General features: G+C 55.0%; 4 protein-coding genes across 4 annotated transcripts in view; 2 read left to right on the top strand and 2 right to left on the bottom strand.

The window, feature by feature from the left end:
• Nucleotides 1-497: 497 nt before the first annotated feature.
• GUITHDRAFT_61218 (hypothetical protein) lies at nt 498-758 on the top strand (the record flags this gene model as incomplete). The annotated part of the gene is made up of 2 exons (XM_005821258.1): nt 498-606; nt 667-758. Coding segments are annotated over 2 exons (201 nt in total), but the record flags the coding sequence as incomplete, so codon positions are not given.
• A 2,546-nt stretch (nt 759-3,304) lies between these two features.
• On the bottom strand, nt 3,305-4,164 carry GUITHDRAFT_155780 (hypothetical protein). Its single transcript, XM_005821257.1, has 4 exons — nt 3,922-4,164; nt 3,789-3,875; nt 3,602-3,721; nt 3,305-3,552 (listed from the first exon to the last, which is right to left on the bottom strand). Exons 1-4 carry the CDS (start codon nt 4,030-4,032, stop codon nt 3,448-3,450), a joined length of 423 nt encoding a protein of 140 aa, XP_005821314.1. The 5' UTR covers nt 4,033-4,164; the 3' UTR covers nt 3,305-3,447.
• Nucleotides 4,165-4,981: 817 nt separating this feature from the next.
• GUITHDRAFT_155779 (hypothetical protein) lies at nt 4,982-5,803 on the bottom strand (the record flags this gene model as incomplete). The annotated part of the gene is made up of 2 exons (XM_005821256.1): nt 5,578-5,803; nt 4,982-5,523 (listed from the first exon to the last, which is right to left on the bottom strand). Coding segments are annotated over exons 1-2 (580 nt in total), but the record flags the coding sequence as incomplete, so codon positions are not given.
• A 1,474-nt stretch (nt 5,804-7,277) lies between these two features.
• Nucleotides 7,278-12,329, top strand: part of GUITHDRAFT_147306 (hypothetical protein) — a gene marked incomplete at both ends in the record, with an annotated part of 6,878 nt that continues 1,826 nt past the window's right edge. Inside the window, 6 exons of the mRNA XM_005821255.1 lie at nt 7,278-7,485; nt 7,545-7,607; nt 7,657-7,833; nt 7,888-8,037; nt 8,092-8,809; nt 8,868-12,206. Of these exons, the coding sequence (XP_005821312.1) occupies nt 7,278-7,485; nt 7,545-7,607; nt 7,657-7,833; nt 7,888-8,037; nt 8,092-8,809; nt 8,868-12,206 (4,655 nt within the window). The remainder of the gene's footprint in view (nt 7,486-7,544; nt 7,608-7,656; nt 7,834-7,887; nt 8,038-8,091; nt 8,810-8,867; nt 12,207-12,329) is intronic.

The following is a 12,329-nucleotide window of genomic DNA, read 5'->3' as shown; positions in this document are numbered from 1 at the left end:
TCATCACACCGATTGGTCACTACCAATACAAGCGCCTACCATTTGGATTCATCACTGCCAGCAGCATATTCCAAGGGATCATCCAGCAGGTCCTCCATGATCTACCCCACACGTTTGCATACATCGACGACATCGTCATCGCTACGTATTCCACCTGGGAAGCTCATGCAGATCACGTTCGCGCCGTGCTTCAACGCTGTCGCGAGCATCAGGTCTTCCTTAAAAGAGAGAAAGTTCTGATATTCCTCCCCTCCCCTCCTCACTCCTTCTGCATGTTGAGAGCCGCGCTCTTCGCCGCTGCCATCGGTCACGCCATCGCCTTCCGGCTGTGCCCTGTATCAGGAGCAGGAGCGACCCGCCTTGCCAGCCGCGTGTGTGAGCAGCAGCGACTGAGACTGCAGAGCCTGAGGAGAAGCAGCGCCCTGGCTACCATGATGAGCATGCGGGGAGGAGGTGGAGGAGGGGGAGGAGGAGGAGGAGGAGGAGGAGGGCATACTGTTGAAGTCTACACCACGTCAGGGTGCAAGTATTGTGTGAAGGCGAAGAAGAGGATGAGGGAGGAGGGAGTACCCTACGAGGAGATCGACGTGAACGAGGACAAGGTGAGTGAAGTCACAACCGGCGCCATGCTCGGCTCACATGGGACCTGGCAGGGAGGGGGGACAGGTAGGAGTGAGATGTCGAGGAGGGCAGGAGGGCGGACGAGCGTCCCGCAGATCTTCGTGGCAGGAGAGCACGTTGGAGGATGCGACGACTTGTGCAGGGAGATGGAGGAAGGAACGTTCTTCAAGCGCCTCGAGGCCGCTGGGATCAAGTTGAAGGAGCCGGAGAGGAGGGAGGAGGAGGACGAGGACGAGGACGAGGGAGGAGGAGGACGAGGCGACTCTTCCCTCGTTCTCGGGCCTCAGGACGGAATCCTCAACTTCCACGTTCCTGCGGATCAGCTAGGGAAGACAAGTGTCGTTGAGTTGTCGAGCAACATCCAGAAGCTTGTCCTTGACATGTTCGACAAGTACTTGTCAGACGACGGGAGGTTTTGCAAGTCAGATGTCAACGCACATGTTCTCATATCACCGCAGGGCAATCAAGTATGCATCGTTGGCAAGGAGCAGAGAGTTCAGTGAGTACGTTCTGCAAGCAAGCAACCTCAGAAGACCCGGCTTGTTGGGCGAGATCGCGTCACTTACAACAGGTGACATCGTTAGCTGACTGGCGACATGTTACGTACAAGGAGTGATACCTTTACGTTTGCTGATATGTTGTGGTCTGTCACTATTTCTGATATTATTTCACGTCTGCTGATATCGTTTTCCTCCACTACTTCTGCTTGTTGAGTTTTCCCTTGCAGAGGAGCAGATGGCCGTGTTCTTGAACCTCTACAACAGCATGGTAGTGCATGGCACCCTTGCTGTTCCTCCCGGCCCGTCTGCTGCAGGTCTGCCTCCTCCTCTCCTCCTTGCCCTCCTCGTCCCTCCTCTCCTTCCTCCTCTCCCTCCTCTTCGTCCTCAATCTCTGCCCCCTTTCTTCCTTCCACCTTCTCGTCCCAACCCTCCCTCCCTCCGCCTGCTCTTGTTTGCGTCCTCCCCAGCTCCCTCGTCTCATTCAGCAGCAGAAGCGCGAGGGTCGTTCTTCTCGGGCAAGTCCGGAGTCATCTACAACATCGGTATGTACATGCTCCTTTAAGACTCTTATTTCACTTTCCTCACTCCTTCACGATGTCTGGGTGTGTACGTCTCTCTTCAGATCTAACAGCATCTCCCTCCTCCTGCCCCCCTCCTCTTCCTCCTCCTGCCCAACTCCTCCTCCTCCTCCTCCTCCTCCTCCTCCTCCTCCTCTTCCTCCTCCCCTGCATGTGAGCTGCTCAACCTCATCGTCACAGGCGGTCACAACTTCTCTCTTGATGACATCGAACATGCCGTTCTCCGCGGCTCTCCGTCGTGGGATGCGCGGAGCTTCAAAGAGGATGACCCGAGGTGAGGATGAGCAGAAGGAGGAGGAGACAGAGGGAGGAGGAGGAGCAGCAAGTGAAGGGGAGGAAGTGGAGGGCAGGAAATTCATGCTGCCATTTTGCAGGAGGGTCATCACAATTCCTCGAAGTCGGTTCGATCCTCGCATCCATTTTGCGTTGAATTGTGGAGCCAAGTAAGGAGTAGCTCCACCGATCAGATTCTTCTCTCCCTCCCTTCCTCCTTCGCTCCCTTTTGCAGGATCCTTCTCCTTCTTCCCTCCTCTCCTCTCCTCTCCTCTCCTCTCCTCTCCTCTCCTCTCCTCTCCTCTTCTCTCCTCTCCTCTCCTCTCCTCTCCTCTTCTCTCCTCTCCTCTCCTCTCCTCTCCTTTGATATCCTCACCCTGCCATCATTCTCTCAACGTTTGCTCAGGTCTTGTCCTCCCATCAAGCTCTATACAGCTCAGAATCTTGACAGGGGACTTGCGCTGGCTACTCAGGTAAGGCAAAACAACATGAATGGTGCTCACGAGGAGGGGAGATAGGGAGAGAAAAGTGTAAGGCAGCAGGGCAGGGCAGGATCGGACCGTGGACGAGGAGGACGAGGACGAGGACGAGGACGAGGAGGACAAAGAGGAGGACGAGGAGGAGAACGAGGAAGAGGAGGAAGAGGACGAGGACGAGGACGAGGTGGACGAAGAGGAGATGATTTGTCCTGCAGGCGTTTTGTGAGTCGGAGGTTCATGTCGACCTGACTTCTCGTTCCGTTCGCTTATCCAAGATCCTCTTCTGGTACTTTTGAAATCTGACAACACCCATCTCTTTCTCCTCCTCCTTCACCTCTCCTCCTTCATCTCTCCTCGTCCTTCACGCCTCCTGTCTTTCCCTCACCCTCAGATCAGGTACTGCAAGGACTTCACTCCCCAGCAGGATGACGATCATATCGCCATGCTCCGCACGGCAAGCGAGCATACCTCTCCTCCTCTCTACTCCATTCCTATCCTTCCCTCCCCTCCCCTCCCCTCCTCTCCTTTCCTCTCCCCTCCCCTCCTCTCCTCTCCTCTCCTCTCCTCTCCTCTCCTCTCCTCCTCCCCCCCGTCTTCTCCTCTTCTCTCCTCTCCTCTCTAAACTTCCACTCAGCTCACTTCGTTTCTTCCCACGGGGACCGAGCCAGCGTCTGCTCTAGAGCAGCTGCTGGCAGTGGCAGCTGCTGGGGACGAGGTGAGAAAGTTTTGAACTTCATCGTTTGACGCGGTTCAAGGTCTCAATTCAGTTCAGCGAGTACGACTGGTCACGGAACGAGGAGCAGTCGTGAGGTGACATGTTTCAGCTCAGTTTCGTTTCCCAGCGAAATCCTTTCTTGAAATATCAATTTAATCACAAAGATTTGAGTTGCCCCGTGTGGTTATTAGTCGTACAATACAAAATATCGATAGTCTCAGCGAGAGAGTCTTACGAAGGTTCACAAGAGTCTTCTAGATCAACTCTCTCCCTTGCTCTCCTTATTTCACAGCAATCAGCTCCAAGTGTACCATCGCATCTTTCTTCTCTTTTTCTGTTTTCTTTTCATCTGCTCTGTCCTCCTTCACATTCGTCTCAAATTTTTCCTGTCATCATGCAAGTCAGTCTCAATCAAACTTCTCCGTTATCTCCTACCTCTCCCTTGTGCGGTTCCCTCACAGGGCTCGAGAGGTCCAGGATCACTGCAGTAGAAGGCGAGAGGGAATAACGCATGTATCCCGAGTTGCTGTTGCCGTTGGGTGTTCGGGGAAGAACCTGTGAAATCATGATCAGCACTCTACCCCTCGTAAGCATGTCATAACTATCGTGTCTAATGTCACACCTGGCATTGGTCGCCGAGGATAGGCATAGCAGGCGAGATCGTGTTGCTGCCCAGCAAATGTTGTGAGAAATCGAGATTAGCATTTGCCTGGCAGGTAGTCAGCATCTCAAGTTCAGATCTCAGGCTCGCAAACCTGAGGTTGATCCATCGGAGTCAGAGGCAAGAGCTGATAATCTGCCCGCTGCGGAGTTTGCGGAGCTGATGCTAGGTATTTATCGGCAACCCTGTAGCTAACAACTGTCATTCATAGAAATGAAGAGAAATGAGGCACTTACAATGCTTCTTTCTTTGCTTCATCATACTCAACCTGTATCCAAGATTAAGATAAAGTCGATGAAGTAATGTCACTCGTTCAGACGAAATCTACCTGTTCTAGCGTCGATGGACTTCCAACAAGGTTGATTGGCAGCTCGGGCTTTACCTCCAAGGAAGTCAGATGTACAATGATGCAAATCTGAAAGCATACCTCAGGCAACAATGGCACAGTTCCAGGAATCCTTTTCTTTTTCAGTGGTAAACCATCGGCATCCTTAGGTTTGTTGTTCAGGCAATCCACACAGTCACATTTTGAGGAGCAGGCAACTCCATGCTCAAAGCATTCACAGTATCTGGAAAAAAGCCGTCACACTGGAGTCTTTGTGGTAGATCCAGTCAGATTACTTCTTGAGGCACTTGGAGTTTTTGCATTTGCATCCACGAACATGATGAATGGTATTGGCGTTGCTGGACTCAACATCTGGCTTGATTTTGGTTTCAAATGCAAGAGGGTCTGAGGTCTTGATGTGTTCAACAGCAGTTAGTCGTTCCTAATCGCTTCTGGTCATACATTGCATTTCAGTGTTCAAAGATGCATACCTTCTCATGCTTTCCATCATTGTAACAATCCACGCAATCGCATCCATCGCAGAGAACTCCAGCTCTGAAACATACACAGTACTGTCGGACGCATTTGCTCTTTTTACATTTACACAGTTTCGACGAATCCTTTGGAGGATGTTTCGATCTGGACTTCGCATTGATTGTAAACATTTCGTTATTCGATTCGCTTTCTGGCAACTCAGGCTGTGCAGCATTGTCTGGATTGGGATTTGAGACTGAATTTTCGCATTCTTCCTGCTTAGTAGATTTTTCTTTAGATTCGCTCTGTTCTTGTTCTTTGTCGGATTTTGAGCCATTAAAAGCAGCTTCTGATGTTTTGTTTCCAACTGACTTGTTCGTATTTACATTCTCGAGGTTTGGCACTAAACTGCGTTTGGTTGGAGCTGTCTTTGACTTCTTTTTCGAAGGGGGCTTCGATTCGAACTTTTCGTTGGTGCAATTCTTGAAACTGCCATACTTGCCTACCACAGTGATATGATCATCACCAAGTACATCCTTTTCTCCGAAGGACAGCATCTGCGATGTTTCAGGGCTGAACGAAACAGGCCCCCTGTCCAAAGAATCTTCTTCTTGCAGCAAATTTCTGCGACACTTTGGAGACCACCTGGGCTCTGGTGTCATGAAGGAAGAGTCCGAAGTGCTTTCAGGTGATCGCATGATTTTGTGCGGTGAGGAACCCCGACCCGGAGAGTTGTTTAGGAGTTGCGCAAAACCTCCAAAGGGCGAGGAAGGCGCGTGCAAGGAAGCATGGCTTCTCTTTTTCTCCGTCGAACAAATGTTTGGCAAGTTCGATGCGAATCCTGAAAAGGGTGAGATGGGGCTCGACTCGATGAAAGTGTAATCCATCTTCAAGGCCCTGCAAAACAGTCAAAAGCAACTCGCATCAGAACCACCAGGCATCTGCTAGTACCTTGAGAGTTGGTTGGGAGAAGTCATCATTTCAGACTCCGGGATGAGAGAGTTTGCAGGGTCAACAAAATCAAAGTTTTCTGACATTTCAGAATCCATTCTGTTTGTATGGCGATGCCTACGGCACCCTCGGAGATGCACTTCAATGCAAGAAAGTTTGAGCAGTGAACCAAGGTTGCAACCAATTCAAACAACTTGCATGCACTTGTTTCAAGATATTGAGTCCTGCAATCACACGTGAATTTTGGTTCGGCAGGACACGTGTTCAAGATGACCGAGTCACCAACAAGGAACAGGATGGGCACGAAGGGTAAGGAAAGAGAAGCATAGTGTCATACAAGCGCGTAGACCATGTTTTCAAACAATGCCTGATACCCAGTTTCATGTGATCGATACTTTGAAATGAAAAAGCAGCAAAGAATCACACCAGACTTCACATGGCCCCTAGAATGGTATCGCGTTCTTCTCAGACAACAAATAAACCACAACCATCGCAAGGAAGGACACATGTAGAGAGGTGGGATCGTCAAGTTCACGGGTCTTATATGAGTTCATGAGCTGATGGCAGGAGCCGCGGCAAACAGGAGCGTGAGAACCGAGAGGAGGGAGAGGGCGGAAGGGAGGCGGGGCATGGCGAGAGGGCGGGAAAGGAGGGGCTTTTGCGCGCGTTTGTGTTCGATATCCTTCCTAGCGATTGTCTCTAAAACATTGCAATAAACAATAAATATCTTGCTTTTAATATTCATATACTATAAACTTGAGATAAATTGTACTCATATCTGTGGTTCGTTTTTGGACTGGAGTAAATTCGAGATCCACCCCCACCCCCCTCTTTCCCTCGGTAAACCACCCCAGAACATCATGTTGCTGTAGTGGGTGGGGGTACTGTCGCCTTGTAATTTGACTGAGCCTGCCGCGTGTGCGGCGCGTCCCAGTCCCGGCCCTCAGCCGGGCCGACTATGGCCGGGGGGCGACAGTGGCCGGGCCCGGCCGCTGAGAGGCTAGCCGGGTCGTTCAACGAGGGCCACTGTGAGCGGCCAAACTTCCTCGGAGGCCCGCGTCGGCACTGGGCCTTCTCACTCCGGGCTGCGGAAAGTGTCAGTGTTGTGGCCGCCCCACCGTGGCACGGTTCAGCGTGCTGCCGCCCCCGTCCCACGGACTCAGGAACTGTTTTTTGCGGGCCACTGAAGGCCAGGCCCGAGGCTTCAGTCGGAGTCTCAGTCACCCGGAACCCGGCCCCCCGGGTTTACTCTCCGTACTCCGCCAATGGTGAGGCGGGCATGCAGTACTTTGACTGCGAAGCGACGCCGATGACAGAGATCAGGCGATGATGGAAGAAACTTCGGACTCGGAGGAGGAAGAGAGGGAGGAGAGGGAGGTGAGGGAGGAGAGGAAGGAGAGGGAGGAGAGGAAGGAGGACTGATAGGAAGAGGGAGAGGAAGGGGGAGGGGGAGGGAAGAACAGAGATAGAGATGGAGAGTACCAGCAAGATATCAGTCATGTTCAGTAAGACCTGGAGACAGAGAGGGAGGAGGAAGGCAGGTAGAGAAGATGTGAGCCGGACAGGAGGCTGTCAAAATTCTTGGCAATGAGATGAATCCTAGAAGCAATCATAGTTTTTGTGCTTGCAGCTTCTTCTCTTCTACCCCATCCTAACGATGAGCAAGTTGTTCTCAGCATGATTGTCGACATTCACCCGCCATGCGCGGCGTGAGAGCGTCTGTAGGTCTCTTGGATGCCTCTGTGACGCTGCAGCATGATTCTGTGATCAAGGAGCGAACACTTTGCCTTCCGGTGCACTCCCGCTCCGAGCCCAACCCTGAAAGAATGAGGAGACTTTCTCCCTTCAACCGCCATGCGCGTGTCAGAGCGTCTTGGCCGTGGATCGGTGTACTCATCTTCCTACAATGTGAGTGTTTGTGCATGCCAACTGCTCTTTCGTTCATGTTGTAACTGGAGATCCTCCAGTCTGCGACCCGGTAGACTCCTGGCATGCGTTCGCCGATTCAGAAGTCGTTCCCACCATCCCAGGTCGCTTCCTTGTGCCGAGGGTCCGTTGACCGCTAATGGCTCACCGCAGGAACGAACCTCGTCACCGATCTGCAGCTCCCGACCATGAGCAGTGACAGCGGTCTGGACATCTTTGACAGCTGCAGCATCCTCAAGACGTCTGTGGGGAAGGTGAACATCTTCTGCAGTGGTGCCGTCGACATCAACTGTGCAAGAGCATGGAATTCGGCCATCAGGGACTCACGGGGTCTGTTCTACTCCTCCTGCATCTGTATGCTTCCTTGCTGACTGTCACCACCAGACGTTGTCAACCGCTTGTGCAGCTTTCAAGTTCTCACGACATCCTTCGGCACCAGCTCCTCTCAGCCTTTCGACCAGTCCTCCTTCTTGAACTTGATCCGCCTCTGCCAATCCACCGTCTCCGCTGCATTCGCTGATTACTGCAATGCGGGTACGTTGCTGTTGTTGCATCCCTCCCTTCTACTGATTGTGAACATCCCGGCAGGCGGCGAGCTGACCTGCTCTGGGACATGCCCCTGCTCTCCTTCAGTCGGGGTTTCGTCGGGTTCGATCACAACCGGGCCGTACTTCTACTCCAACAACCAGAACTGCGTCTGGATGATCTCAGGGCAGAACTTGCGATTGCGCTTCACGTCCCTCGGCACTGAGCTGAATCATGACTTTGTCGAGATCTTCTCTTGCTCTGACCCTGCCTGCTCTGCTCCCCAGAGCATCCTGCGGACCTCTGGATCGACCCTCCCTTCAGACGAGCTGGGGTCCAGCACAGGCTACATGAAAGTCACCTTCACCTCCGACGGCTACAAGACAGGCCCTGGTTTCTCAGCTGACTGGACCGTTGACAACGGTGAAATCCTTATCCGCCCCCCTGCCTCCGTCTGCTCAAACTTTCGCGCCTCCAACGGGGTCTACGACTATCCCGTGCTCACCTGGCGCACCTTCAAGGCCTATCAGGACCGGGGCCTTGGCTGCATGGGAGGGCTCAGCGGTCGGCACTCCATTGAGCACGACACGTGGGCGTGCATCCTACCGCAGTCCTGCGCGTCCGACATTCCTCTTGGAAGTTCGGTGTGCTTCAAGTACAACAGGGCGAGAGGAGAGTTCAACTGGTGGAACAGCTCTGCCTTCCCGTCTCAGGGCGCTATGATCGAGGCCACCTTTTGCAGCCCCCGCGGTCTCAGCCTCGTCTACGATGCCATCACCGGGTACGTTTGCGGCTCGCTGCATGGTGGAGGAGGAGGCTCCTGACTGATGATACTGCAGCGTGCGGATCGACCTCAAGCATGTAGTCTATCGCTTCAGGTTGCAGGATGCCAAGGATCGGGTCGTGCACGACATCGGCGGCTCCGCTGCAGGACTGAAGCCCAACGGCTGCGGTCGATTCTACCTCTGGCCCAACTCCAAGTACGAGCTGGAGGTGCAGGTGGGGGAGGAGTACTACAGCTGGAAGGGGCCCTTTGTCACGTTTGACAACGTGGCCTACGTCGGGGCCCCGCTGGTGCCGGTCCAGAAGGATTTCACAGCTGTCATCCTGACTCTGACCTGGTGCTCGAGGGATGCTGAGGACCTGAGCCTCTTCCTATACCCCCCTAGCTCCGACTTCTCCGACCCCTTGCAGTCCGCAATCGATGGGAACAACAGGACGGTGGCTGGGCAGGTGCTGGAGTCGGGCACCGCGTACCCTTACGAGCTCTCGAGCTTCTGGTGGATCAGGGATGGATGTTTCGACACATTCTGTGGATCGAAGACCTTCCTCGTCACAGGGCTGCTTCCTGCCGGAAACTACTCCTTCCTCGCCTACCATACTTCCGGCCTGACCTTTCCTTCCGCCTGCTCCGTAGCCTCCCTGTACTCTACCATGCGGCAGGGCCTCGTGGGCACAGCCTGGGTAGGCGAGCAGGGAACGCTGGGGAGCTGGTGGCACCTTTTCAACTTTCAGACTCTGCGCAGAGGAAGCGTGAGCGACGTTGTGGTGCGGGTGAACTACAGCCTCGTCAACGAGATGATCTACCCTGGGCCAGTGCTGGGCAGCGATGGGAAGTTCGCAGGTAAGTTTCCGTTCGATCCTCGCTCCATCCCCAGCAAGTTTGTCATCGACTTCGTGGAGTTGGACGCAAACAGGACGGGGGCAATCTCAACGAAAGGTTGCCTGGGGAGGACAGACCTTTGCAACCTCCCGCTGACAGCAGAACATGCTTTCTCCTCCTCTGTGGACGCAAACCTGAACGGGAGGATATCCCTGGAGGAGTGGAATGCTTACCAGCAGCTCGTTAACAACTTCATCCTGTACGAGTACTCGTTCGCTCTCTCTCAGTGCCAGGGGATGCTCTTGAACTTGACCATTCTCAGCGCCACCAACAACTCTGTCATCCCATCGCCGTACCTCTGCCAGGACGACAGCGGCTGGATCGATCGCGAGGGTTCCTCCTGCCTCTCCTACACTCTCCAGCCAGCGAGGTGCCTGCTTGCCACCAACCTCTCCAGTCTGGACGGCTCGTCAGCTTCTCAGCGCTGCTGTGTGTGCGGAGGAGGACTGTTCGGCAGATGCCAGGAGGACGGAGGATGGAGAGATTCGGCGGGGAGGTCGTGCGTGGACTACTTTCACAACCTCGCCCTCTGTTCGCAAGCTGCGTCCTTTGCCAACGGCAACGTCGACGCCGCCGACATGTGCTGCTCCTGCGGAGGAGGATCGCAAGTTCAGAGTGACAGCCAGGCCATCATGCTCAGCAGCAGGCGGCTGAGGTCGGACGCTGCTGGGAGGTACCTGGGCGGGCTCTTCCTGCTGGGCAGGGACAACGTACTTGATATCCGAGCACCAGGGTACATGAGGGTGGTAGAGCAGGTGAACATGGGGGCTCGAGGCTGTGTGTTCAACTTCGCCACCTTCCTCCTCCCGAGCACGGGCAAGACGTTTGCGAAGCTCCGTTGGGGCGACAGGCCGGCGGATCTTGACATCTACGTGTTCCCTCGCAACGTCCGCAACCTTCAGGGGGAGCCGGTGGTGTGGAGGACGGACGATGGGAAGCTTGCCAAGACTGACTATGTCTGGTGGGGATTGTGCTTATGCGACACCTGCACCTGCGACAAGAGGACGCTGCTGGGGTACAACAGCGGGGACCTGGTGCCGACCGTAGCGCTGGACAGGGATGACGTCTCGCACGGCAAGAAGAAATTCTTCTCCTCCGACCCCTCGGACTTCATCGTAGAGAACGGGCCCGAGGTCGTCGAGTTCGATCGGCTGCTTCCCGGCTCCTACATGATCTTCATCAACGCGTACGCCCCCGAGGATGCGACGCCCACGTTCCAGGGTGGCGTCAGCGTCGAGATCTACCTGAGCGACGGCGCCAGCCCTCCTGACCTGGTAGACGTGGTGAGGTACGAAGGCACCGGACACAAGTGGTTCTTTGCGGGAACTCTGGAGGTCTACGTGGACAATGTCTGCGCGTCCTCCAACCCCACCAAGAAGCAGGCCGATGGCTCGGGCAGGTGCTACGAGTGGGTGCGAGCTGGGGTGATAGCTGGGTTTTACATCCAGAGCGTGTTCAACACGCTGAAAGGGGAGCACATCGAGTCCTCGACATCGTTCAAAGTCGACAAGCTGCCCTCGTCCTCCCCCGTCGTCTCCTCCGTCTTCCATGATATCCAGAGCATCCTGACCCCTGTCAAGTTCTCTGCCTCGGGCTTCATGTCCACAGTTGTCAACGTCTCCCTGCTGCAGATGAGCTGGCCTGTCAACCTGACCGTCTACATGTTCCAAGACGACGGAGCCTCCAAGGTCGTGCTGAACTGGGGCGATCGCCCAGCAGACCTTGACCTGTACGTCGTTCCCTCAGCCGTGGTGGACGGGAACGGGAACGTGATCCAGTGGAGCAACAGCGAGTCGAGAGGAACGCCGTACGTGTCTTGGTACGGTAAGAAGATCACTGGGGTAGTGGCGGCAGGCAAGCGAACTCCAGTGATCACTCTCGATCGAGATGACCAGTTCCACGGTGACCGCTCCCGGCCACTCTACAACGGGCCGGAGACGGCCTCCCTAGTCCAGCTGCTGCCGGGCAGGTACGACGTCTTTGTCAACGCGTACAGCCCCGACGAGCCAACGCCAACGTTGATGGGAGGGGCGCGAGTCGACGTCTACCTGTCTGACACGAAAACGCCTGCCACCCTGGTTGCGTCTGTCTACATCGACCAGCAGTACGGCAAGTGGGCACATGCTGGGTACGTGCTAGTCACGGAAGGGAGCTGTACGATGCCGGCGAGCAAACAGCAGGCGGACGCGTCGGGCCTCTGCTACTCGTGGATCAGTGACGCTCCTGCCGTCGCCAACTTCTCGCAGAGGCTGGTCCAGACCGTCTCCGTGCGCAGCGCGGTGGACAGCTCACTGCTCTCCTCCTCCTTCTCCATCGATGGAGGACCCCAGCAGCCAGTCAGCACGCGGACATTTGCGGTGGACGGGGGGGCGCACATCATCACGTACTCGTCAGCTGGATACCTGCCCGCAAACTTCTCGGTGAACCTGACGGGGCTGGCGTTCGAGAAAGTTTGGGTCTATGGAGTATCTGTGTTCCTGGTACCTGACGATGGGATGAGCAAGATAGTGCTGAGGTGAGGAGGAGGAAGATGATGGTCAAAGAGGAGGGGGGAGAGGAGGGGGGAAGAGGAGGAGGAGGAGGAGCGGTGGAGGGAGGAGGGAGGGAGGAGGTTGAGGAGGATGAGGAGTGGAGGAGT

Source organism: Guillardia theta, assembly GCF_000315625.1.
Source record: "Guillardia theta CCMP2712 unplaced genomic scaffold GUITHscaffold_148, whole genome shotgun sequence".
Lineage (NCBI taxonomy): Eukaryota > Cryptophyceae > Pyrenomonadales > Geminigeraceae > Guillardia > Guillardia theta.
Note: the sequence above shows the minus strand (reverse complement) of the source record. Positions and strands in the feature narration are given on the sequence as shown.